Source organism: Giraffa tippelskirchi, chromosome 6 (assembly GCF_054371585.1).
Source record: "Giraffa tippelskirchi isolate mGirTip1 chromosome 6, T2T-mGirTip1v1.2.pri, whole genome shotgun sequence".
NCBI lineage: Eukaryota > Metazoa > Chordata > Mammalia > Artiodactyla > Giraffidae > Giraffa > Giraffa tippelskirchi.
The window spans coordinates 97,750,674-97,777,992 of record NC_137280.1 but is presented as its reverse complement, the minus strand read 5'-3'; the positions used below and the strand labels follow the sequence as shown (position 1 = coordinate 97,777,992).

At 51.7% G+C, this 27,319-nt stretch overlaps 1 protein-coding gene across 8 annotated transcripts; it reads right to left on the bottom strand.

Annotated features, from left to right (window-relative positions):
- Positions 1–1,173: 1,173 nt before the first annotated feature.
- On the bottom strand, positions 1,174–23,331 carry SEPTIN8 (septin 8). 8 transcript variants are annotated; one of them, XM_081500103.1, is made up of 10 exons: positions 23,020–23,331; positions 11,063–11,183; positions 9,867–10,062; positions 9,342–9,528; positions 8,117–8,278; positions 7,454–7,550; positions 7,089–7,257; positions 6,778–6,910; positions 6,483–6,673; positions 1,174–4,009 (listed from the first exon to the last, which is right to left on the bottom strand). In XM_081500103.1, exons 1-10 carry the CDS (start codon positions 23,047–23,049, stop codon positions 4,006–4,008), a joined length of 1,290 nt encoding a protein of 429 aa, XP_081356229.1. In that variant the 5' UTR covers positions 23,050–23,331; the 3' UTR covers positions 1,174–4,005. The 8 variants fall into 8 exon arrangements, with proteins under 8 accessions (XP_081356229.1, XP_081356231.1, XP_081356228.1 ...); XM_081500105.1 differs by having other exon boundaries at positions 9,342–9,522; positions 23,020–23,324; XM_081500102.1 differs by having other exon boundaries at positions 22,362–23,071.
- Between the last annotated feature and the right edge of the window lie 3,988 nt (positions 23,332–27,319).

Sequence of the window (27,319 nt, the reverse complement as noted above, 5' to 3'; positions counted from 1 at the left end):
CTTAGAGCCCTAAGTTCTATCTTACTCTCCTCTAACATTTTTTTCCCTGCAGTTAGGAATTTCTATCCCACTTCAGATTAGAGACGGGTTCACTCTGGTGGGAGAAATAAGAACATGATCCATCTTCCATTTGTCACCCTTTACGGAGGGCAGAGATTGGTAAAGGGCTGTGACTGCCGAAAACAGAGATGGGACAGGGCTCAGAGGCAGACGGGCTAAGAGAAGAACACAGTAAATGAGTATCACAGACACATCTTAAACCTGTCCAAATATTACCTCATTTGGGTGAGCCAAGTTCCTTCCACCAAGGTGGCCCTATTTCCCCTGGCTTCCTGGAAAGTCTTGGTCCTTCAAAGCTTGGTGAAGACTCCACCTCCCTGCATCTGCCTGCCCAGGGGCAGAGTAGTGCTGGACCTTCACTGGGGAGGCCAGCATGCCAGTCTCCCTGCTGGGCTTAGTCCTCCATCTCCTCATTTTGGTCTTCCCAGAGATTAGCCTAGTGTCCAACAGAGAAAGCTCCTCGACAAATGGGCCCTGGAGATTGCCATGCCTTCCTCAACCAAATATTTGCCTATTACTATAGCATCCCACCTCAACAAAACCTTCTTAGGTCCACCAACCTACACTGTCAAACTGCACAGGAATAAGGGTACAGGATAGCAATATTTAAACCTCAATTCCTCCATTTATGAGCTGTGTGACCTTGGGTAATTACTTAACCTCTCTGTGCCTTGCCTATAAAAAGGAGAAAATGGTACCTAATCATGGGATTATTGTGAAGATTAGAGGAATTAATACATGTAATGCACTTTAGAACAATGACTAGCACACAGTAAGAACTCAAGTGTTAGTTGTCCTATGTCAAGCCTCCTCTACAAGGATGTAAACTTTTCAAGGGCAGGGTCTGCCTTCTCTCGTGTCTTGCCTGATAAAGATCCTTTGACTACAGGCTGCAACTTCTTTTTCCTATCTTGCCTCCATCCCACACCCATTCAAGAGCCTTTCACAGATGCCGGTGGCAGGATTCGCTATTAAAACATAACTCTTATAGAAGCTGATCAACCCCACAAAGATCACGGAAAAAGCAAGCTGCATTTTACCACAGCTGCAGTAGATTAATAGAGGAAACGTCAAATCAAAAAAGCCACTGCCCAAAAAAGACACCACAAAAACTCAAAATAAATGCAAAATTTAATGAAAAAATGAGTACAAAGTGAATGGAAAGGAACAAAAACAGTCAATGAATGAAGGAATAAATGAATTAACAAGTGAAGCAGTTTTAGAAAAGCATGTTAACGTAACAGACTAGCAAGCCACACTTCCCTTGGGCCTCTTATCCAGTAACACGAGCCCCACTTAACAGGGAACCCACACAAAGACATACACAACATATATGGAGTCGGTCTGCAAAAGTACAGACCACCTAGACTCAGGTTACCCATAATTCGGGTGACCATACCTCCCAGTTTGCCTGAGACAATCATGGCTTATGCTTGTCGACTTGGCGTAATTATTAACAAAATCTCCTTTCACTCTCAAAAGTCTCAGCTTGGGCAATAAATTATATGGTGATTCTATCCAAAATCAACTTGGTTCATGAAAGACATGATAGTAAATGCCAGCGATCCCACTGACAGCCCTAACAATGGCAACAGATGATACGGAGACAAAAAATGAGGGGGAAATCAGATCCTGCAGACAGGGGTCACATTCCATGAGGTGGGTAGCTTGTTAAACAATGAATGGTAAGTTTTTAAGCTCACCTTGTACACCAAAGATTAATTTGGTCTCAGCTGAAAATGACAAAATTCTAAACACAAACAGCATGAGAGAAAAGTGCAGTGAGGCTCACTAAAGTCAAAGGGTCCTGTGGAGGCAGCCCAGACCCCAGAAAATGTAACAAGGACAGGTTTCCCCCGAGATTTTTGGAAGCCTGGGGCATGCAGGCAGGTAACCAGCCACAATTCTGGGCACCCAAGTATGCCCTGGGTGCAGCCCACATGCAGGTGGGAGTGGATGGACAACAGGATCTGCCCACTGTAAGAGTCCCCAGATTGGCCAGGAATCCTCATTTCTTACATAACTGAGCCTGCTGGGTCATTGAGCCTCATCTTCACAAATACACTAGCTGACAGAGGCTATCTTAAAGGTTATACTTCCATCCAACTGAGTACACTTTCAGACATATAATGACCCTAGAGTTAAGCCACTTGCAGTCCACATCTGCTTTAGATACCCACACTGAAGCATCAGTTACCAGTTACAACCACAAGTGGGTTTACTCTAAAGCTAATGAAACTTAATTCTCAGGGCCTCTTCCAAGGCCCTGTACCTGATTTTATACTCATGTTCTCTTAAGAAGGCTTCTCAAGTAGTTTGAGCCCCTCAAAAATCTGTATCCACCCATGGTCATGGCATAACTTTGGAGAATTTTCACTTTGAGTCTCAACAAAACCTGCTCTGCTCCAGGTGAGGTGAAAAAGACCACCTTCTCCTGGTCATACCTCAGTGGATACATACAGCTCACCCTCCACCCCTCTCTGAATGGAACACGATCTGAGAAGGTCAGGAGGGAGCCAGAACCTAGCCTTGGAAATCGCTAAAGCAAGCCAAGGCAGGAAGAAGGAAACGATTATGGGAAAGAAAATGAAGGACATAAAAACACAAACTGCCAATCCAACAACGTTTTAGCACAGCTTCCTAAGGCTTCCAACGAGGGAGTGCACTAGACTGTGAGCTCCTTGAGGGCAAAGCTGTCGGTACTCTGGGAAGCCTGTGCCCAGCACAGTGCTTCTCAACATTAGGTGGAATCCTTCATCTATTCATTTTTTTATATCCCATATTATCAGGCCATACTTCCAACCCTGATAGTCTCAGTGGCTTGCCAACCAACAGGAACAGAAGAACGCTGTACTTTCTTAGAAGGTTCTCTTTAAGAATGCAGCTGAAAGGGAAAAAGCTCCTCTACTGGTTGTTTTTTTCTTAATTGTTCACATACATCAGGCACCTTCATCTCTTTCTCTGCAACTCAGCCAGGAAAAAGGAAAGAATGACCCAGAGAGAAACCTGTTCCCGCTGAGCACTCTTTACATTTGGAATATGCAAGGTTGGGCTGGGGGCGGAGTCGGGGGGGGGGAGTGGGGGTCTTAGCTAAGAGTCAAACACTTAACACGCACACATGGGGTTGGTCCCTGTTCACAGGTAGCACCTCAGAGGGCACAGAGATAATGGTTTCGGGCTGCTGTTCCATTTACATTCACAGTAACAACACTGAACGTGGCCTTTTTCATGATCCACTTTCATTCGTAAAGAAATCCCAAACACTGTCATCACAGGACGTTTATTACCCACCTCTCCCTATATTTTATAGGGATATTTTATACATAAGAAAGGTTTAGAGATATTTTTAGTTTTTAAAAATCAGGGAATCTGTGTTACTTACGAAAATAATGGGAGGGGGTATTATTTGTCTTTATGCTTGTGCCAAAATAAAAATTTAGAAGTGCTTTAAAAGTTATTATTGAAATTAAGCTCTAGGTTAGAAAAATTAAAATGAAGGGGAGTGGGGGGAATTCTGCAGCATGTATACCACACCACGTGGCCACACCTAGGGCACTGCATGAGTTGCCATCTTGACGTTGAACAATTAGGCCGAGCATCGCCGGCTGGGGCCTCTGCTAGAGCGACACAAAACTGCTCCGTCAAGGAATAGTGACACTGTAAATGGAAGACCAGCCACTGGCTCTGAAAAAAATAAACCTCATCAGTTTTGGATTCCAGCATTCATGGCTTTAACAAGTTTGCATAGAGAGGGTGGCCCGCCAGGCCCGGGCAGCCTGAGGGGTAGGGGTGGGGGACAAAGCAGGGCTGTAAACACTGGAGTCTGTACCGGCTCCCAGTCCGTCCTCACACCATGATATGGGAGAAGGGTCACAAGGTGTAACTCAAGCAACTTAACACATGAAAGTCTAAAGTCCGCTCTTGACATGTAAGTCTGTGCGTGCGTTAACTGAAAAATAAAAATAAAACAAACAGAACAAAAACAGACACATTAAAAGATACACAGACGACCAAATCAAACAGAAGCAAAAGACAGCAAGATGAACACTGGGAAAGGACAGTCAGTTTGGCACTTGTGATGAGCAAAGCAGAGAATTCACTTCAGTTTATAGCATCCCAGGCTGAGGGGTCAAGATCTGATTGGGAAGTAATTTTGTAAAAATGAATTAAAATTTGAAGAATAAGTACAATCAATCAAAGCCATTCAACTAAATGCTCACAAAACAACATCTCCCCTCCAAATGTACTCCTGACCTGTCCCGACCAGGGCAGAGGGAAGGGGTGCTCCCAGCCAGCCCACCCACCCCACTCCTGGCCTCCGCAAGGCCAGCGTGGGAGGAGAGAGAGCTCTCTCCCAGAGGCCAAACTGACTGAAGCTTTCCGGAATGTCCAGCAAACAGAAAAGACCTGTTCTCCAGGCCCACGTCACATGAAAAAAAGCAGGGAGATCTGACATCAGTGATGAGCCCCACCCTGAGCTGGCCTGGTGCCCCTGCAGCCAGCCTGCACCCCACCCCCACTGGCCCTCAACACCTTGACCTGGCCACAGGTCCTTGAGCTGCTTTTGAGTGGTTTCTCCATAGCTTACTTCCTGGGGGACTCTGCCTGCCTTTTTTTTTTTTTTTAATAAAAATAAAAAAACAAGATGGCCTGGGCTAAGCTGCCAGGGAGCAAGGCAAAGTCTCTTTGGGAGCCAGCACTGGGTCATGAATAGCACATCGCTTCCCAGGAGAAACCAGATTTCTGAGCTACCAGCTCAAAATCCACATGGGTTGCAATTCACAGAGCCTGCATGCTCACCAAGCTCACCAAGATCTAGACAGGCACCAGGGCCGGAAGCAAATGCAAAGCAGAAGGGAAATGTACACAGTTGAGAGGAGTGTGGGGCTGGGCACCAGCAGGGGCTTATCTGCTGCAACAGGGCCAATGGCTGGTGGTGGGCGCGGAGGGAGGGGGGGGCAGTCAGCAGGATGAAGGAAACTACAGGGTCTGTCCCAAAGCAGAAGACAGGCCTCAGGAACAAGAATTAGCATCCAGTTCCTAAATGCCTGGTTCTGTCCCCCTGGTCTTTTCCCCAGGCAGAAGCTTTTTAAACTTCGATGTGTCTGTGCCTCTGTGCCTGTGTCTCGGAGACTGTGTGTGTTAGTGGAGATGTGTCTGGATCTGTGTATATGATGGGGCAAGAGAGAGTAAGACAGTGTACATGTGTCATGCATGCGTGCATCATTAGGGAATGAAATACTGGGGGGCAGGGGGAGGGCCAATGCCACAAGCAGCACCCCAGGGCCACAGTTAGTTATGCACCACATGGCCCTAACCACAAGGCTCCACTGCCACCAAGGAAGGAACGGCCTGAACACACACATTCCCAAACGTTCAAGGAGGAAATGGAATTCCAAGAGAATAAGGAGGGCCAAGGTGCGTATACCTGCTTAGTTTCCAGGTTGGCAAGAGAAAGAAGGTGCCTGACAGAGACCAGAGGTTGGGAGAAGCAGGGGCAGACAGGATCCCCATGGAGAGATGCTCTGGGGGACACTGAATGAAGTGGGGCAGGGGAGGGAGGCACCCCCCCACCCCCACCCAGAGCCAGGGCATCTGGGTTCCAGCTGTGAGCATGGAAACAAGCTATGTCAAGGAGAAGAGGCTTAGAGCAGCCCCCACCTTGCCAAAGTTAACTGTACTCCTGGAGGCTGGGAAAAGCCTCCTCCTCTCCCCCTTCACTCTATCTCCTCCCCTCTCCCATCACTCTCTCTCCTCTGAGGCTACGCTTGGAGGAACAGCTCCAGCCTCTACTTGAGGGGCAGCTCCTCTCTTTGGTAGGACTCACACAGCCCCTCCAGGGAGCTGCTGTCCTTCCTTCAGTGGGTCGTGACCACAGTGTCCGGGGGTCAGTGCTGGCTGGGCTCAGGTCTCCGCTGCCCTCAGTTACCACCCACCTGCCAAAACGGGGCCCACGTCCACAGCCTCAGGACTGAGGGGGAGGCATCACGGCTATCCAGGCAGAAACCACAGGAGCTTTTGAAATCTGTCTGGAAATGCTGACATTCCCAGGCCCTGACCATCTCCTGGCCTGAAGGACGTTCCCTGAGACCCTAGGACCCTCTCAGGGGCCACTCCCTGCCAGTGTGGCCCAGCCTTCTCCACCCAGCTCTTGAGGGGGCTGCAGAAGAAAGAGAGAAAGAGATAGAGAAAAAACAGGGTGTGGGGTAGAAGAGTGGGGAGAGGAGCCACTCGTGCACAAACACAAGAGTGGGCATGAACGCTTGATATCTGAAGATGTGCAGATCACCACTGAAAGAAGAAAGGTGAGCAAGAATGAGGTGGGAGAGCGAGTAAAAGGAGACAGCAAAATGGTGAGCCAGCGAGAATGAGTAAGAGCGAGGGAGAGCGAGCCAGCACGGGGCAGGGAGCCCACCACCTACTTCTTCTTGTCCTTGTCCTTCCTCAGAGGCTGCTGTGAGGTGGCGTGCAGGGCCTGAGACTGCAGGGCCTCCACTGCTGCCTTCCTGCGGTTGAAGGCGTTGGTCTCCTCCTCCAGTTCCCGGCGCTTCTCCTCCACCTTGCGTTTCTCCTCCTGGTGCACCCGCTTGAGGTGCTCGAACTTCTCATGGAGCTGGGAGCAGAAGGTAGGGAGGCCGGCTCTGTGTGGGCCCCGAAGGAGCCTGGGCCCTCCCTGGCCTGGCCTTGCCACACACATCCTCCGAGCCCAGCACACACCTCTCTCTCCTTCTCCTTCAACTCCAGCTCCGTCTCCTTCACTTTGTTGACAAACATCTGCCTCATCTCTTCTTCCTTCCTCTGGAGCTCGCTCAGGAACTCCTTCCTCTTGGCCTCGTATGTTTCCTGGAGGCTGTGGAGACCCAGAGAGAAGAGGCCAAGGAGGGGATTATGGTGGGATGGGGTGGGATCACGTGGACAGGGGAGGATGCTACTGTCCCAACAGCCTCTCTCCCCACCTGGCTCACCAAGCCCCTAGAACAGATGCCGGCATGGCAAGTCTGGTTGTGGCTGGGGAGACAGGCTGTCACCTGAAAGGCTGGCTGTCACCATCACTGTCCTGGAAGCCCATCTCCTCCAATTTGCAGCGCCGGTAGAGCTCATAGTGCCGACTGTGTGTCTGCTCGCGGAGGTCCTCCATATTCACCCGGATCAACATCTCCCGGAGCTTCACGAAGTCGCAGTGATTCTCGTTCTCCACTGGAAGTGGAGGGCATGCGGGCATCAGACAGGGACCCGGCCACCAGCACAGAGGGGACAGGGTGCAGGACAGCAGTGGGGTGTTAGAGGCCGACTCCAGAGGGAAGACAGGCAGCAGATGGTCATGGGGAGGACACAGGACAGGGGACTGAGTCCAGGCTCCCAGCCAGGGCCGCGCCCTCACCACCACACTCACCCTGCACCACTCCCCAGGGGTACTGCCGTGCTCGCACCAGTTTGTTCCCCACCTTCACCTCCTCGGTGCTGCCCACCACGGCAAAGGGCAGGTGTGCCTGGAAAGGGGCCCAAGTGTATGTGAGCACTGAGTAGACATGGGCTAGTGGACAGACCCACCCTCGCTGCCCCTGGGCCCCAGGGAGGAGTTGCCCAGACCCGAACAAGGCGGGGCCAGATGCTCACTTTCGGGCTCTCCTTTAGAGAATTATGCTGGGACCTCCAAACAAGGGAGTAGGCTGAACCCACAACCCTGTTTCTCTTGTTATAGGGTATTCTTTCAGCCCTTGGGCTCTCCAGGGGCCAGTAGAAGCTCCCTCAAAAGACCTGTGGGCCTCTCTTCCAGGTTCCCAAGTCTGGGCATCCTGCCTGCTCAATCCTGCAGGTTTCAGGTCCCTGCCTTGAGTTCATACTTTGGGGTACTTAAACCTGGGGAAGCGCCAGGACCTGCCCAATACCTGATTCTTCCCATCCCCTGTCCAGAGGATTCAGGACTGGCCAGCTCCAGGTGCCCAGCCATCTTTCCTGGAGAGCTAAGGCTAGAACCCAGGGAAAAGACAGTGGCCAGGGGGTTAGCTCCAAGCCCTCCAACCCCAGAGCCCTCAGGCCTTCACCCAGTGCTCACATTCATGACTGCGTTAATCTCGGCAACAGCCTCGTCATCCGTAGGAAACTGGTAGATCTGGACCCCATTGCTGACCAGCTCACCCATGATCTTGATCTTGAACTTGTGGAGCTCACTCTTGGAGATGGTGTCAGCTTTGGCAATGATGGGAATAATGTTCACCTGCCAAGATCGTGGAGAGGTGTCAGGGGTGAGTTGCTCCCTGACTGTGGATAGCCCTTCTCAGGTCACGCCCCTGGGCAGAGGGGCAGGAAGCCAAAGAGATGGAGCTGCTCCCAAAGCTCCCAAGTGGAGTCCCAGCCTGAACCCAGCCAGGTGGGACCATTCTGACAGGTTGTGACAATTGGTTGCAGTGCTTCTTACAGCCCCTCCCTGCCCTGCTAAACCTCCATCCAGCTCCAAATTTGTCCTGTGGGCTTACCCAGCTTTGACCCAGAGTGTTCTGAAGGTCTTAGCCAGTGTGGGGCCTGACAGGAGTGGCAATAGGAGGCTGTGCCCCTACACAAGTTAGATGACCCATTAGCAGTAGCCACAGGAAGACCTCAATATCTCCCAAGCCAAAGTTATCTCATTGTTCACAGTGAAAATTAACTCCTGAGATGGGGAGCATAGTCACATGAGAGCTGACAGGTGACCCCGGGGCTGTACACCCTCCACAACCCCCCATCGCTCCTGTCATCCCCATGAAGTTGCCTTTTCAATACACACTCCTCATTCCTACTCCAATTCTGGGGCTTAACTCTCCTCTCTCTGCTGGGCTCAGGAGGACCCCAAGGGAAAGTCATAGCAGGAAGGACAGGAGAAGTGAAGGGAGCAGAGGAACTAGGAATTGATAGAGAGAGAAAGAGCAGAGAATTGGCATGCTCTGGGGAGTGGAGGGCAGAGGGGCAGAGGGACAGGGGCGAGGTGGGGAGGTAACTCTAGGGGGACGGGGAAGATGCCAGGAGCCACCAGGCTGAGAATAAGAATCATCTCAGCTGGAGGGAAGGTGCCCAGGGCCAGAGACAAGGACAGAGCTCTGAAGAGGTCAGATCAACGGGGGCCAGCTGGAGCCACAGGGACAGACACAAGAGAAGATACAGAGAGAACCAAGCCAAGGGAGCTGTCTGCAAGCCCCCAGCCAGCCGAGCCCCTGGGGACTGCAGCGGACAGTCACATGCAGCCACCACATCCCGCCTCCGGGGAGGATAAGGAGCCCACAGAATCAGCTGGAAGGGGGCCACACCTTGCTGTCCAGTTTCTTCATGGTCACCAGATCCAGGGACTTGAGGGAGTGGCCCGTGGGCGTGATGAAGTAGAGGCAGACATGGACCCTCGTGTCATGGTAGTCGAAGAGCGAACGGCGGATCTTCAGCTCCTCCTGCAGGTAGTTTTCAAACTGCGCATCGATATAGTCGACTATGGGCCTGTAACTACAGACAGCTCCGTCACAGGGAGGCAGACAGCAGAGCCACGCACGGCCCAGGGCCTGGAGCCCAGCCAAGCTGCCCACCAGCCTTCTCTCTGTGAGAACAAACAGCTTCCACCTGGGGATTCCTGCCTGGGTACAGGTGGCTGACCCCTTCTCCTGGTCCCCCACAGGGTCCTCAGGATCTTAGACATTCTCCAGGCAGCCCTCCCATGGACCTCATGGAGTGCGGGCTTGGTTACTTGTCTGGGGGCAGCAAGGAGTGCAGAGCACTAGGGCAGAGTGTTAGAACCATGGCCAACGTGGAGGGACGGGGAAGACACCGCCTTTCCTGCCTCTTGCCTCTCATCCTTATTGATCTGATCTCCAAAGCCCACGGCATCCACGATGGTCAGTTTGAGCTGCACGTTGCTCTCTTGGAGGTCGTAAGTCTGGGGCCGCAGGCGCACACACTCCTCATGGTGACTGGCTTCCTCGGTCTCAAAGGTCGTGTTGAAGAGCGTGTTCATCAGTGTGGACTTGCCAATGCCAGTCTCCCCTGGGGGAGCAGGGAGTGGGCAGAGGGGCTGTCACAGACTGGAACTGGGGCTGTCCTGGCTCCTAGCTAGGCCAGGAGGGGCTCAGGCACCCTTGGTCTCCATACAAGAGAGGGGCAGGCCTCCCACTCCATCCCTCACTGTCCCTAACCCCAAGAACCTTCCTTTCTTAGTGGCCTCAGAAATAAAATGTGGAAGGAAGAGCCAAAAGGCTGGCCTGGACATAAGACATGGCTATGTGGGTTGTGAAAGATGTTTCTATCGGGAGTGCGGAAGAGGCAGAGCCAGGCAGCTGGGAGACACCGATGGACACTGGCCTCTTCTGGCCTCAATGGGACCTGGTCACCTGCTCTGCATGCCATTCCTCCTGGGCCCAGGAAGGCCATGGGGCCAGCAGGGCCGAGATCTAAAGGTACCAGTGGCTCAGCCCACCTGTCATGGGTGGCCTCAACTCCATGAAGCTTTAATTAGTGGGGGGAGGTTCAGGAGAGGCTGCTTTCCAAGGGGTTCCCAGAGCACCTGTGGAGGGTCTGGCAGAACTCTTTGTGCCCTGAGGCACATGGAACCTTCCAGAGCCTCCCTGTTGGGGGGTGTATTTGTTTAGATGAGTACTGGAGCTCTTACTACATGACAAGTAATGGAGAGAGAGTCTGGTTTACCACAGTGTCCTTGACACATAGTAAAAACAACAATACATGTTTTTAAAACAAACAAACAAATAGATCCCAACCACTGTGATAAATACTCTTAGTTTACAAAGTACTTTAAGGCACCTAATCCTGTTTATTCTTCATGACAACTGAGTCCAGCCCTGGCTCCAACTCTATCCTTGACCCTGGCAGAGACACACACCAAAGCCTCGTCCTGACCCCTCGAAGTGTCACTCTGCCTGGGAGGTCCCCTTGCAGCTCAACAGGTAGTCAGGACAGCGGCCTCTCATCTCCCAGGAGGGCTTTGTCCGTCCTCAGTGGAGGCTGTCCCCTGGCCAGGCATGACACTCACCCACACAGAGGATGTTGAAGCTGAAGCCCTGAGTGACCGACTTGCTGACCAACTGGTCAGGGAGGCTATCGAAACCCACATGACCACCCAGGGAGAGGCTCCTGGGCTCCGGCTCTGCATTCTGCAAAGAGAAAAGAGAGACACAGTGAGCCCACTGGGGAAGAGGGGTTGAGAAGAGGGGAGGCTAAACCTGAGTCAATACACCCCTCAAACTTGTGTCAGTTCTCAGCAAATCTCAGGACACATCGTGAGTGCACTGGAGCTCCAACTCCAGGCCAAGTTTCTACACAGGGAATCCCATGGGCCTCAGGACCCATGAGTCTACCTGGGAAAGGCCCTTTCACCTGGGGCTCTGCATCTTCTGGGCTGGCAAGGGATGCCTGAGCCTGAGGTGTCTCCTGGCAGAAGGCCCCAGGTCCATGGCTGCTACCCCAAGGGCTCACCTGCCTTCCTGCCTGAGAGGAGGCCCCAGATGTCCCCTAGATCTTAAAGATTTCAAAAGGCCAAGATTTGAGGATGTGCATGTTCCTGTGGCCCTCTCCTGCTGAAGCAGGATGCAGACAGGGGCAGGTCTGGCTTGACCCCCTCACACTCACACTGTCGGGGGGCTCTCCCATCAGGTGGGCTCACAGTCCTCCATGGGCACCCCTTGCTTCTCATGCACCCAAGCATGGAATGCACACATGAGCCCCACTAAAGGAGCCAGCACTCACTCAGACCCACCACTGGGTCTCAGGATCAGTCTCTGGGGCATCATGAGTCCAAGGCCTCAGCGGTACTCTCTAGGGACTCCCAGGCTCTGGCTCATGTTCCCCTCCCAGCCCCGCCTCAGTCCTGGTTGCTTAGACAGAGGATTATGGGTGAGAATGTGGACGCCTGCCCAGAGAGGCAGGCAGCAGGTCCTGAGCGAGCAGGGATCACTGAGCTGGCCCACAACACTTTAAAAAGACCCAGCAGGACCTTAAGCAGAGGGTCAAGGTCAGGCTCCAAGTTGTATGGATTCTCTGCTTCCCTGGGAATGGGGGTAGAATGCTGTCCTGAGGGAAGGTTCCCAGGCTCAGCCTTCCAGGGTCTGGCCCCTTCGAGGGCAGATCCCAGGCAGCTCCGTGTAGGGCAGAAACATACCTCTTCTGTCCCCTAGCCCTTCTGCCCTGACTGCCAGCCAGACAGAGGAAGGACAGGACAGGACGATGGGTCTGAGTCTCATCCTGCCATCCATCCCACAGCTCCAGAGGGGAGGAAACAGGCCCAGCTGAAGACAGTCCCAGGGGCAGAGATCAGGACAGTGGCAGCCCTTATGTGGGTGCAGGCCCAGGGGGCAGAGGAGACTGAGGACCAGCCAGAAGGGCCCTGGCTGCCTGTCCTCCAGCGCAGGGGTCTCTGGAACATCTGCAGTCCCTCAGCCTCTCTGCAGCTACAGCCTGTTATCTCAGCCTGAACCCTCCAACCATTCTTTCCTCCAAATCAGAGCCCCTCGACACTCAAACCCAACCATCTCTCCTTCATTAACTAAGTCACCCTGCCCCTTCCCCAAGCCCTTTCCCCAGCTCAGTCACAGTATCCCTGCATCAAAGACTCCCAATTGTGCACACGGGCAGCCTAGACCTCACATGGCCCCTTGGGGAAGCCATGCTACCCCCTCAAACAAGTCAGAGTTACCCCTAAGCTCTTCTCTCCAATGACCCTCTTTCCACGGAGTCTCTGCTCTCAAAGCTGGAGTCCCCTATCCCCAGGGAACTGAGTCACAACCTTCCCAATCAAGTCCAGGTCCCCCCAGGGCTGCAAACATAACAACAAAGAGGCCCTAAAGGCAGCTTCCTCTCATTGGTGGCCACAGCAAAACCAGTAAATGGAGCATAGGATGTGCTGGGTCAGGTCCAAACTCCCTAGCATGGCATTCCAGGCCCTTTACCATCTGAGGCCTTTTTCCCAGGCTCGGTTGCTGCACAGCTGGTTATCTCTGGATATACTTTTCAAACTCAGCTCCCTCCCTGGGCTCTGGAGCTCACTACCTTTTCCCTGGCACCTGCCCTGACCTGGCCCCTAAGTACTCCCACTGCAGACCCCTCACTTGGCTGTGACCCCATTTCCTCGAACTATTAGCTGTCCTGATATGCATCGTGACTTTCAGCTCTTCCATGAGCTCCTCAAAGTGGGCCGCAGGCTGGGGGAGGTCAGTGTTCCCATTCTTCCCACCCTCCCACCACCATGGCCGACGTGCTAGACAACAACACCATTTATAAATCACTGAGCACGGCTTCACTGCCACAGCATCGGGCGCATCTGCCCACCTTACACAGAGCTTCATTATTCCGTCTCTGTCCCACCTGCTCATGGCAGCTTGAGAATCAAATGGAGGACAGAGCTGTTAGTCTAGAGCTTTTTTCTTTTCGGGCGAGACTGAAAATCTCCAAAATTTAAGGCGTGCTGTGCTTGCAGAGAAGGCTATGTGTTTATTCATCCTCTTCTTCCAAGGGTGACACAATCAGGATGCAGTCCAACATCCTGTAGTCTGCCGCCAAAACCCACCAAGTCGGCTGTGTCTGGAAGCCACACGCACGCGCACTCACCCAATTACAGGGTCCTTGCAAAGATTCAGAAGCTATCCTATTCCTGAGTTTCCCCAACTCTAACAGCAGCACTCAGGGATCTCACACAAGTCCGCCTACCTGTGGTCAGTGAGCCCTACCTGCCTTCCTCACGCAGCTGGGCTCTCTGGAGAAGTGTGTGGAGTACAGGGCAGTCTCCATCCCCAAGCTGTCACCGAGGCTGCGCTCTGTCAATCCAAGGGCCACAGACCTGGGGCAATCGATCCTGCTCAGGAGCCTCAGGGACCCCTGGAGCATCAATCCCCAGAGCACGCGCATACACGCACACAGAGAATGGCCGCTAGTCCTCATGGGGACAGAGTGTTTTTCTCTGGTCTCGAGAGACTGCTCTAACCTCCCAGCTCTACTGAGGTGTGACTCTCACTAACACCAGCTTCCCTGATCCTACGTTTGGCAACAACATGTGACCCAAGGTGCACCACGCTCTCCAAGCTGCCTGCCCAGGTGTGTCTGCTGACTTGAGTGGGGTCTCAGCCCAGGAGGAGCCAGGAGCCTGCAAAGCACCTCTGACACAGCTACCACAGCTCAGGAAGTAATGTCAGATCTCCCATTGGTTACCTGCAATTTGTCAGGGAAGCCTTAGCTCCAGCTCCAGGGCTGGGTCCTATTAGTTCTGAGCCAATCAGCATGATCCCACGATGGGTACAGGCAGGAGCAAGCCACCCTGACTGAACTTTCACGACCATCCTGTAACCATCAGGGGAGTCAGCCTAAGACTGAAGCCCACTCACTGAGGACTACAGAGCCAAGCACATCTCAGAGGAGAGACAGCCAACATCTGCCCCACCCCAGCTTCTCCCTCTACCCCAGCCACATCTCCCCTCTACTGCTTAAGCTAGCTGAATGGGGCTATCTATTACGTGCAACTGAAAATATCCTGACTGCTACAGTCCCCAAAGTGAAACTCTGAACACAGAGGAACAGAGAGAAAGCAAGGAGAGTACAGACAGGGAAGAAAAAAGTGATGTTACAACCACAGGAAAGAATGAACATCAAATGATGACACCAACACCCCACCAAGGACACCTGTATAGACTAAGCCAAGTAACTTACACAGTCTCCTACACAGCCCTTAACCACCCTGCGTGGCAGACACTATTATTATGCCCATTGTACAGGTAAGGACACTGGGGTGCACCTAAGCTAAAGAACTAATCAGGGTAGAGTAGGGATTTGAGAGCAGCCAAGCCCATGCTCCAGAACACGGAGCTACACTGTCCCCTACTCTTACTATGCTCCCAACTCACTCACTGAGCCACAAAACACAGGCTCACTGGTCCCATCCACTGGGTGTCAGGTACTGGGATGGCAGCCAATGAAAAGATGAAGACACCAGATCCCTGACCTCAGGGGCCCAGTCCAATTCAGTCTAGACTCAAATGGCTGTGGCGGCCTGGCAGTTAGTGTAAATGGGTGAAGGATAGTAACAAAAATGACAACAATCACACGGAACAGTTATCAACTGCTGACCAGCTATGACTCTAATCTCATTTAGTCCACCATCAGCCCTGTGAGGTAGGCTGTATATTATGCCCACTGTGTAGAAATAGACAGCTGAAGCACCAAGAGATGAAGTAATTTTCCCAAGATCGCACTGCTCAGGAGGGTGAAGGCAGAATCTCAACGGTGATGCTGTGACAGCACAACCCACACTTCCAGCCACATCACTCTGCTCTCTGCTGGACGAAAGACCCAGTGACTTGGCTGAGCATGGGGGCCCTTGGGGAAAGGCAGGAGCAGTGGGGAACTGCAGAGGCTGGGCTCAGTCCATGATGGCTATGGTTCCGTGACTCCAGCCAACTGTGGGAATGTAGACCTAATGTTGCCAAATCTTCCAATTTTTAAAGAGAATCCAGAAATCCAGATTTTTATGTGAAACCCACTAGTTTTCAAAGGTTGGCAACAACTGCCAATGGAGAAAACCATTAGGGCCCAGCTCAACATGTCTGAGGGCTGAACATGATCCATGGCCTGACAGTCTGCAACCCCAGAACCAGCAAGATGGTGACCTGGAAGGACAAAACACCCAGGGTGCACCCTTGGGGCAAGGAGACCTACAGGAGGCTGCTCTGTGGGAGGAGCCTTTGGGCTGGACAACTTAACCTGGACTCTGATGAGAGGCAGACCTAGCTGCTTCTGACTCTTTCCACACACCCAGCTCCCAGGGGGCCAGTTCAGGGGGCTCAAACTGTACTCAAAGCTCCAGGAGAGAGAGTTGGCAGCTCTGAGCTCTACACACACAATGGGAAACTCCACAGGGCCTTTATCCCTCTTCTAATCACTAACAAGCTTCTGGCTCCTGAGCCAGGCTCCAGGCTTCTATGTCATCATTTCTTTGGCACATCAAAGACAACAACCAAAATAATAACTGCTCAGGCTAACTGCGTTCCTCCATGCCCGGTCATCCAGAACAAAGTGGAGAATGGCATTTTGTTATGCAGCCCAGTGGATAAATAGGACGTCCTTTTCCTGACCAGGAAATGCTGTCTGAGCCTTCTGGAGCAGTCCCAATCACCAGCCGAAAGGAGCGGCCCCTTTTACCAAGAAGAGAGGTGGGATTTGGGGGAAAACCATGTCTTGCACTTGCCCACACAGAAACAGGCTTTTATCCAGAAGGAAGTGGGAACTTGCTGAATGTCTGAACCAACATAGCCAGAGAATCTATGGGTGAAAAGAGCCCCTTGAGAACCAACCTCCCAAATGAGGTTAGTTGTTGGGGTGGGAGTAGAGGTAACACTCCACCATCCAAGTATTTGGCTCCTAAATCCTAGGCAAAGAGCAGCCCCCACTCCAGGCCTCCCACAGAGTTCTCTCCAAGTGCATTAGACTTCCGGACACCTCTCCCCTCAGGTTCCTGCCACCGTGAGCACCCCACAGGCAGGCAGGAAGCCTTCTCCCCAGGAGAAGGCTTAGGCACTTGGGCCCCAGGAGGAGGCCGTCAGTCAGCTCTGGGAGGCCCTACAGAGTCCTTGTGCAGTGGACGCAGGAGTCACTGTGCCATTGGGAACCTCCTCCACCCATGTTCCTGGCACCAACCACCCTCCCCTCGGCTCTCACCACTCTCAGCAGCCTGGGCCTTAAATAGCCAGAGCAGAGGCCTCTGGCCAGAACCCGTGGTCACGGCGCAACTGTCCTTGAATCTGAGAGGAATCCTAGGAATTTTCCCAGGAAAGGCTTAGGCTCTAGTCCCAGGATTCCACAGCAAGACTCTAAACCCAGGTCAAAGGTTACGGGAAATAACCACAGGGATGTGCGTGGGGTGGAGGTGGGGGGAAGGGGGGGAATACTGCCACCCTGACCAGGAGGGAAGAACGGAGGCAGGATATACCTGTCCCCAATCAAGAGGACACCAGAGAACCAAAGTGTCTCTCTCCTATGGCGGCAACAAACCTGGGGAGAAGACACAGGCCAGGCCCAGCCTTCATGGTGCCAGCACAGTAGCAGAAGAAGTAAGAATGGCAAGGTGGCAGTTGGGCCCCAGGAGAAAGCTGCCAGTCACTCTCTCAAGGCCAGTCATCCTCTCCCCCAACATGAGAAGCGAAGGGACTTTGGAAACAAAACTATCCCTAGGAGCCCAAGGCCACCCAGTGCCCTGACCCCAAAACTTCAGTCTCCCTACTTCCCTGTTTCACTGAGGGCACTTTTCTCCTTCTTGCTGCACAAAGACAGCCAGGACTGCCACTCAGTAGTTTGGGATGGTTTGTTTCACACTTCTCACGTCAAAATCAGGTTTCCGAGAAGCCAAGAACCCAGTTATCGGCCTCTGGGCCCACCCAGCCCTCCCCAGACTCAGGACACAAAAATGCTCCTAGGCTTTGTGGCGCTGTGCCTCCCATGGGAGGGAATGGTCCATCCCACCACAGAGCAGATGGGGAAGGCACTCTGGGCCACAGAAGGTACTGGAAGCCCAGGTGTTCATACTTTCCTACTTGGGACTTGGGGACTTCCCCGCAGCAGGGATGACCACAGGGGTCTAGACATCATGGGACGGAGGTAGCCTTTGTTCCACAGTGAATGAATGAGACCCCAACTTTGGAAAGAAGAATGTGGGTGGCAAAGGTGACCATGCCCCCCACCCCCGACCCCAGGATGGATGTCGGTGCTGGGAAGAGACAGAGAACTACATGAGCAGCAACGTGAGCCCGCAGGGGCTGAGGGCAGCACGGCTATACTTCTCTGTTGCTTGCACCATTCACCCCAGCACCAGGCAGTGTCACACTCACACCCAGGCTGCACAGCCAGGTCTGGTGAGTAGACTTGGATCCATGGCCCACAGCCCCCTCTTGAACCACAGCCCTCAGGTGGCCCAAGCCCAGGAGAGCCTTCAGAAAGAAGCCAGCACCTGTGATCTGAAATAGGCTCTTACTACTTCCTCCCCTGGTTCTGTCCCTCTAATGCAGCTTCCAAGAGAAGGACCAAGAACCTTCTACAAGCCATGTATTCTGAAGAGGAGAATATCTAATTTGCCCCAATACCACCCAGGACGATGGATGTTACAGCCCACACACCCCATGCTTTGTCGTCCACCACCTCTTCCCAGCCACAGTTCCTCACGTGAGCCCTGAGGATGCAGACAGCTCCAATAAAGAACACCCCAGCTCTATCATGAGGGCATGTCGACCTTGGCAGGCATCCTTTCCCCAGGCACACATGTCTCCCTCCTGCTTGCAGAGCTCCATGCCTAGTTGTCTGGCAAAGCCTGTGCCTTGGGGGCCAGGACTAGGGATCCTAAGAGAGAACCAACCTGGCAGCAGAGAGGCAGGAAGACCGGAGAGGCTGCAAGGGACACACAGAGGCCAGCCAGTCCTCAGGTCCTTTGCTCCGTCATCCTGCAGCAGCTTCCTTCTGGTAGCTGGACCAGAGCCACAGAAACCTTCGTGGTAGTTATTGCCCCAAATACATACCTCCACCTAGCTCATCTTTGGGCTCCAAACTCAGAGGGCTCCCTCTCTGTCATCACAAGGGGTCCTTGGAGGCTGAAGGTAGGTCTCAGGCCCCAGAGTTTGCATCTCACCCAACTGCCAGCTGTTGGCATCAAGATGGACACAAAGCACCCAGCACCCTCCCTGCCATCCAAAGCTTTTGATAAATATCTGGCCCTGGGTTCCCAGCCTCCATTTGTTCTCCTGCATTGATAGCCAGTGTGGCCAGTTAGCCAGACGGTGGCCAGTCTCCCTCTTACCACCCTCTCTGCTCCTACTCTGGTCAATCCCTTGTCATGCGCTCCCTTGGATCACCAGCGCCTTCTCATCAGTGTCCCTGCTCTGGTCCATTCCAATCCAGATCCTGGGCAGACCTTTCTAAAGTGAGCACCCATAGCATGGTACAATGCCCATGGGGGCCGGGGGGCAGAGCAGGGTGGACCAACCTCCCAGGGAAAGTGGGTGGAGCTTCAGCTTTGCAGGTGGTGCTCATGTGCATTGAGAGCTGCACAGAGGTCCCTTGCTCCGTTCTCACGTCTCCTTCGGAGCAGCTCAGCAAAGAGGTCTCTGGCCATTTTTATAGGACAGGGAGACCCCTCTGTGACAGCCCCACTTGAGTGAGGGGTTGCTTTCTACATTCCTTCCCCCCAGCTCTTGCCTTGGGGACAGAATAGGCATTCCCTGGATAGCCTGCTTCTTGGGAAAGTGTCAAGATTACAGGGGTGACAACGGAAGTGACAGATGGTGCTGGGGATAAAATGGAGATGGGGGTGGGGGGATGACTGGTTGGGAGGAGTGCCAGGCTCCAGGCTGCCGTGCCACACGCTTCTTCCCTCTCTCCCTCAGATCTTCATTTTCTCCAGCCCCTCCTCAGTCCTCCCTTACCGTGGAGTTGGAACCCTCCCCCATGAGATTCTGACAGGAGAAGCACAGGAGATGGCCCCTGGGGCAGAAAAAGAGTCCTGGGATCCAGTAAGGAGGAAGGGCAGAGGAAGAGTGGATAGGAATCTGGCTGCCCAAGGAGGGCAAGAGGCAACAGACTCCCCAGAGGGCTGTCCCAGACATGCACATCCTAGGAGATTTTGATCATAACCACAGGGCTGATCTAGGATTGAGCAAGTTCCAGTCAAAATGTAAAGGTCACTCAGCCTGTGGAGAATAGGAACCCAGCACACATTGACCTCAAAGTACCATTCCAGGGACCTCCTTAGCAGTCCAGTGGTTAGGACTTCATGCTTCCAATGCAGAAGGTGTGGGTTCGATCTCTGGTCAGGGAGCTACAATCACACATTTCATGCAACGTCCCTCCCCCACCCCCAAGAAAAAGTATCACTCCATATGCTCATCTAAGCTCCAGGTTGGGACAACTCCCAGGCCCTCCTGAGCTGGTCTGACCACCAAGCTAGCCTGAGGAACAGTGTCAGCCTGCCACAGCTCAATCAGATTGTAACTTCATGGCCACTGCTTAACACCCAGTTCAACCCTGCAGCTGGTGAGACAGCTAAACTTATCTCCAAATACGTCACAGGCTGCAATTATCTTCATAAATGCTTTGAAGAGTATCAGTAGGATTGTTCCCACTTTACAGCAGGAGAAAGGAAGAAATCATTTTCCCAGGATGACAAGATAGGAGAAGAGAATGGAGTCCAGACTCTGAGACTCAGGCCAAACCCAACCCAAGGTCTCCACCCAAATTCAACCATGTCCAAGTCCTCCCAGGAGGCTGATGGCTCAGAGTGTGAAGGGTGTGAAAGGTATCCATCCTGAACTCAGGCTGCACATCCTTACTTGAGTTGGTCCCCTTTCTATGCCTATCATTATTACCAAGGTGATAATACCTGAAATTCTTGCAAACACAGGAATCTAAGAGGAAGAGCCTTTCCAGCCCATTGCCTGGCACTGCAGCTAGACCCCTCAGCTCAACCTCTGAGGATAATCTCTGGGTGGGTAGTGGTGGGAGCCCCTAGGGAGGCTGCCATGGAACAGAGCAAATTCATTCTCTGCTACCTTCTTACACAGAGGGCCAGTTTTCACATCCACATGGGTACTAAGTATCATGTTTCATTTACTGTGTCTTCATCATGTGCCAGACACTGTTCTAAGTACCTCATCTGGATCCTCTCATTAAATCCTTATTATAACCTTATGAGGGAGGTAGTATTTTTATCCCATTATACAGACGAGAACACTGAGGGGTTAAACAACTTGCCCAGAGTCACACAGCCAACAAGTAGTAATCTAGGATTCATGTCAGGCAGTCTGATTCCAGTTACTCTACACACCGCTCCCACCTGCAAGACCAACTGTTAGAGCAACCTCTGGCCACAGAAAGACAAGACCCAGACATAACTTTCTGGTCAGCTGGGCACAGAAAATGCGCACAGGCATGCAGGCAGAGATGTGCAAACACACACAGGTCTGCTGGTCTCCAGCTAACCAGCAGGTCTGCTGGGATTCAGGCACAGCCCTCCTGGGGTACATAAATTCCCATTCAGAGTCCAGGGCTGGGGTGATTCTCTGATTTGCCCAACCTCTGAATCTGCTCCTCCTGTATTTAAACTTACTGAACTGACTCGCAGCCCCCTCATAAAACATTCAAGTCTAAAATTATGACACCAAGAGTTCCTGCTTTAGTTACGCATGTTTCCAAAATAGACCAACAAATGTATTTTCAGATTAAAGAGAAAATTTACATATATAAATTCAGATGACAATATTTATAGCATTAATTACATAAGTCCTGAATCCCTTATTTAGCCCCAGAACCAATTCCTTATCAGTCACATATTTAGCATTTACCCCCTACCCACAACATCCCTGGGCCCTCCTCCCTCCCCCTTAGCACCGACCAGGGCCTCACATGCTAGCAAGAGGACAGTTTCCTTCACTGTCACAGCTCAATCTCCCAGACACACCCAAATCCAGCCTTAGACATCGGGGGACATGGAGATACAGTCCCCAAAAGGCCTCTCTCCCCTGGGGGAGTGGGGGTGGGAACAGATTATAAAAGCCTTTGGGAAGTTGGTTATTGGCTGGCTCAAGCCCAGAGAGACCTCTGCAGGGACCACCAGAGACGATACCCCTGCAGAAGGCATCCCCGGACTGGGGCCCAAACAAACATCCACTGGGTTGAATGTGGAATCGCTCCAGTTCCTGGGGAACCGCTGCCTCAGACCCGACCACTGAGGCACCCACTGGAATCGCACCCTGGATCCTGGCGCTTGGGTGGGGGGCGGGGGTTGGAGCGGGAAGGAGCAGCAGGCCAAGGTCTTCAGGACCCAAGTCTGCAACTGCCCTGAGCTCATCCGAGGGACTCCCTAGGATCCCTAGGGCTTCATCGTCACGGACTGCGCCCATCCAGCAGCACCTGCGCGGCCAGGAATCTCCCCAGCCGTGCAAAGAACACTCAGGGCGAGGGGGCTCCGGAGTATCCTGGATCTTCCCTCTGATCCCCGGGGCCCCAATCTGTCGTCACACCGGGCCACAACAAGCGGGTATTTATCTGCTCCTTTTCGCGAAAGGGGTCTGCTTTTCTTTGCCCAAGGAGGGAGACCCCGCCAGCCTCCCAGAAAGGCGCCCGCGCCCGACGCCCCGGGACCCGGGACTAGCGCCGCGAAGAGCCCGCTCCAGGGTCCCCCGGCCCGCCCGGCGTCAAGGCCCGGCCGCGCGACGCTGACAGCCCGGCTCGCGCCCCCGGCCAGCAGCAGGGCGGCCCCCTCCCCGCGCCCCGCGCCTCCCGCGCGCGCCGCGGCCCAGCAGGGCCCTCACCGAGAAGCGCTCCAGGTCAGTGGCCGCCATGGCGAGCTCCGCACCGGGCGGGCGAGCCGGGACGAGCACCCGGGCCGCGACGGGGACAAGCCGGTTGCGGGACGCGCTCCGCCCGGGCGGCTGCGGCTGAATGGATCCAATATGGCCACTTCCTGGAAACTCCCCTTGGCGGCGGCGGCGGGAGAAGCCGCGGAGCCGCCCCCGCCCCCGCCCGCGGGACCGGCCTCCCCGCTTGGCCCGGTCCGGCCACGAGCGCAGCCCAAGCCCCTCAGCTGGGATGGCCGGGGGTCTCCGCTGCGAGGCGGGAGGTGCCAGCTACGAGGATTGCTGGGACTTGTAGTCTCCAAGTTGGGGGGCCGGGAGGGCAGTGCCCGGTGGCCGGGGCCGGTGTCTGCTGGCCTGCCGCGTGTCCCCGAGAGGCTGGGGCCGAGCCCCGGAGGGAATGTCCGGCTTCCGCGCGCTAGGAAGTCCGTTCCGTGCGGAGGAGATTGGGGTGCCGCGTGCGCCCTAGGGGTCTCCCCCACCAAGCCGCCTCTAATCGGTCGGCCGGAGCCTGCAGTGCACTGGGACCACCGGCCAGAGTGCCGACGGACTGCCTGTGGCCCGTGGGGTGCAGGAGAGGACCCTCAGCCTCGAATGACCGTACCCTGGGCCCCACCTGATGCTCCGGTCCGAGCCAGGGCGGCATATAGGGCGGGACCCGCGCGTCCGGCCGGGCGGCCTTCCCGGGCCAGGGACCAGCCTTCGGCTTCTTGCGCAACGAATGCTCAGGATGCGCAGTTCAGTCTCGGGATTCATGCAATAGAAAAGCCGAGCTCGACAGTCAGGACATCAGATAGCAAGTGACTGTCACCCTTCCTGCCCCCAAGGGTTTGGGGAAATGTCTTAATGGAATCTGGGCACTGTGCAGAAAGGACTACGGCTCCCTATGCATGCACATTCTTTCTGCTAATCTCACTGCTCAAAACCTGTACAAAATTTAGAAAACGAATACCTTTGCCCAAGCTAGAGGCCTCAGGGGGTTCTGGACCTTTTCACTAACTATATCAAATCCATCTCTAAATCCTCTGAAATTCTTTTTTTTCCCCTTCTGTCTGCCTTTCTCTCTGCTCTCTTTTGGAAATATATATAGCAAGGCTTGCCTCCTGCTCCTCCAGTGGCCTCATCCCCCATGTATCAACCCTCCACACCCCTCCCATCCACCAACAGTTTCCTGAGAAACAACCCAACCTGTCCCTCTGACTCAGGAAATTGTCCTGGTTGAAGGTGTCCAAAGACCATATGAGGACTTGGCACACCTGGCTTTAAGAGGAGCCCCTCCCTGTCCCATCTGCTGACTTTCAGGTAGTTGATCCTGTCACCCTGAAGTGGCTTTCCCCTCCCTTCTCTCCAGGGCAAACACTCACTAAGGATCCTGCTGGTCCTTTCTGACTCAGAGTGATCACTTTGTTCCTCCCTATCATGGTGTTTCACAAGTTATGTTGTAGTTATCTACAAGCACTGAGCAAAGCTGTGGTTAAGGAAGCTGGACTTAGAGCAAACTGCCAGGGTTAGAACCCTGACTCTATCCCTTGCTATCTTTTTAACTTTAGGCAATTTACTTACCTATGCCTCTCTTTCCTCATCCTAAAATTGAGAGTAATTAGGGCTTCCCTGGTCGCTTAGCTGGTAAAGAATCCACCTGCAATGTGGGAGACCTGGGTTCAATCCCTGGGTTGGGAAGATCCCCTAGAGAAGGGAATGGCTACCCACTCCAGTATTCTTGCCTGGAGAATTCCATGGACTGTATAGTCCATGGGGTCGCAAAGGGTCAGACACGACTGAGCAACTTTCATTTATAGTATCTCTGCCACAGGAGTAAACACAACAAAATAAGTAAAGGGCTTTAAACTATATTTGAAATAAAATGCATAATAAAATCTTCCTGTCAAGATGACAGATGCCCTAATGTCAGAACCCATAGAGGGTGGGGGAGGGGGAGGAGTCACTAAGTGCTGAATTGATCATCCTAGATCAGATCTGTTATTTCCTTTTTCTCCACTGTAACTGGCAAGAAATCTGTCCCAACTACCATTTTCTGCATCACAACTCTCTGAGACCTGCCCTAAATTATTTCTAAAATGGTTCTTCCCCCCCACCCCCCAGTGGGGCATATTTCAAAATGATCTACTTCTAGCAGCCCTAGCTGCTGGATGTAAGAAGGAAGAGCCCAGATAACAGCTGACTTCCTTCTCTTGGGATATGTTTGCTCGGCTCTACTAGGAAAATTTACATCTACTCCCCAAACCTCAAATTTCTTTTTCTTTCTTCCTCTTCTCCATCTCCTTCTTGTTCCTCTTCTCCTTCCTTCCCCTCTTCTTCTTCATTCTCTGCTCCTTCTCCTCCTCTCCCCTCCTCCTCTTCTTTACTCCCTCCATCACATTCTCCTTCTTCTTCTTTCCCCCATCCTCCTTCAATGCTGCTGCTGGTCAGAACTACTAAAGGAGGGAGAGTTATCTGTGAAGACACAAAGCTGAATATAGCAATCATTTCTCACATGAGGCAAAGTGCTGTTTCTCAAGGCAGCATTTCCTGATGGTGATAGTAAAAGTCGCTCAGTCGTGTCTGACTCTTTGCGACCCCATGGACTATACAGTCCATGGAATTCTCCAGGCCAGAATACTGGAGTGGGCTGCTGTTTCCTTCTCCAGGGGATCTTCCCAACCCAGGGATCAAACCCAGGTCTCCTGCATTGCGGGCAAATTGTTTTCCAGCTGAGCCACCAGGGCAGCATTTCCTAGTGTTTCTTAGAAACCCTGGAGAACTTCATAGCTGTTACACACACATATACACACAGTGGTCCCATAGTTAAACAACTGTATGTGTGGAAGGCTTAGTTCCATACAGGAAAATGTTTCTGTACAAGTCCTCAGAGCTTTTGATAAGGTAATATGCATTGTCCCTGTGCAGCCCTCCTCAAACTTAATCGACCATCCCTATGCCCCTACCCCACATACACAGCAACACACTGAAGTTGAACTTGACAGTCCTCATAGTTGCTTGTCTTTTAATTTTGTTTATAATTTTTTTGTCATACAAAGGTTTAAAATGTTAATGTTGTAAAATTTACCTGTTATTTCCTTTATGGTTTTCACCATAAAATCTCCTTTAAGGCAGATTCTTTACCAGCTGAGCCACAAGGGAAACCCCCTTTTAAAAAAAGTCCTTCCCTATCTCAAATGCATAAAGAAATTCTCTTTGTATCTTCTAATAAAACATTAACTTTTTTTGCATTTAGATCCTCAGTGATTTGTTTATGTGTGTGCCAAACCTACTGTTCCATCGTCACTGATGTACAATGCAAACAGTATCAAGACTAAATTTCTATTTGTGTGTGTAGGTCTGTGGCTCAGTTAGGATAAGGTTTACTTGTTTTAATAAGGTAGACATTTCTTTCTCACATTATCCAGATAGGCAGTCTTGGTGATGTGACATTCTGTCCATACCTCCTACGTTGCTTTGCTTTGAAAAGCCTGGACCTCACTGTCCAATGTGGTGAAGGCAGCATTCCAGACAGCAGGAGGGAATGAAGGTAATAAAGAAAAATGAGCAAACACTCCCAGATGATTCCAGAAACTGCCACATGGTATGTCTGTTTATATCCTATTGGCCACTACTGGGAAATGGGGTCTTTATTTTGGCCATCATGTGACAAGCTAAAAATTCCATGAAATGTTAGGAGAGTAGACTTTGGGAGATAGTAGCAATCTCTGCTAAATCTGTTTCTGAATGTGTTGAGTAAGATGCTTGAAATTTTTTTCTAATTCTTTAATTTTTAATTTGTTTATTTATTGAAAAATTAAAATTAAAAAAATGACAAGAAAATAATCAGCTATATACACCTTTCAGAATCAACCACAGAAATGACCTTAATATTATATCATTCCAGAAAGCCCACTATGCCTAGTTACAGACAGGAGAAAATATCATAGAGATATCTTGTAAGAACTGGACAATAATAGAGATGCCATTTTAATAATTAAATTTAATTTTATTCAAATATAACAGAAGTTTAATTTAAAGAAGTGAAACTGAAGGAAAAGTTGAGCTTCAAATAATGCTTCTTCACCACAAGAGAGATTACTTCCTAAAATATACCTCTGAGGTTAGAGTAAAAACTGTGAAAAACATTAAGAGGCTGGAGTCAGTTCTTTTTTAATTATGCATTTTAATTACATGCTTCTGTGTGTATATTGGCGCTCATGATTCTTTCCATCTTTCCACAGCTCTTGACCCTGCATCCTGACTTTTGTTACATATTATTGTTACATTGTCCAAGTTTATGATAATCATATTCTGTTCTAGTTACTTAGTATACATTCTAGATTTAAATAAATTCAGGACCAGTGACTGGTCCTTCAACTAATATCAAAGATTCTCCATTTACAAGATCTTTATTTCAATTCATATCTTAATGGACTGGATTTCATTGTTAAGTTGTTCTCTCAAGAAGGGTTTTGGATGTTTAAGCATGTCTGTCTGTTGCTTTTACACTGGAACCATATCCTGGCTGGACAAAATATTCTTAGGTCTCACCTTTTTTTTCCCCTAGAATGTGGTAGGTTTTGTTCCTTTTTTGGAGGGAATAAGTCTGAGGCCAGCCTGAATTTTCCCCCTTGTGGGTGACTTTTTTTTTTCCTGCTTGTGTGTCTAAAGCAGTCACTCTTCATCCTTTATTTTTTCCAGTTCAGTAACTTAACTAAAACATGCTTTAGTATTAACCATTCTGAATAAAGCTTTTCTGGAATATAATGTCTTTCAACCAGCAGTTTTAGTTTTGCTTTTTCTGCATTAAACATTCTTTTTTAGCTCTATTTTTGGTTTCTCTTCTTCGGGGATATCAATTAATTCTTATATTGGATCATCTTTGTCCGTATTCCATTTCTATTCATTCTAACTTCTTAAATATGTTTACTATG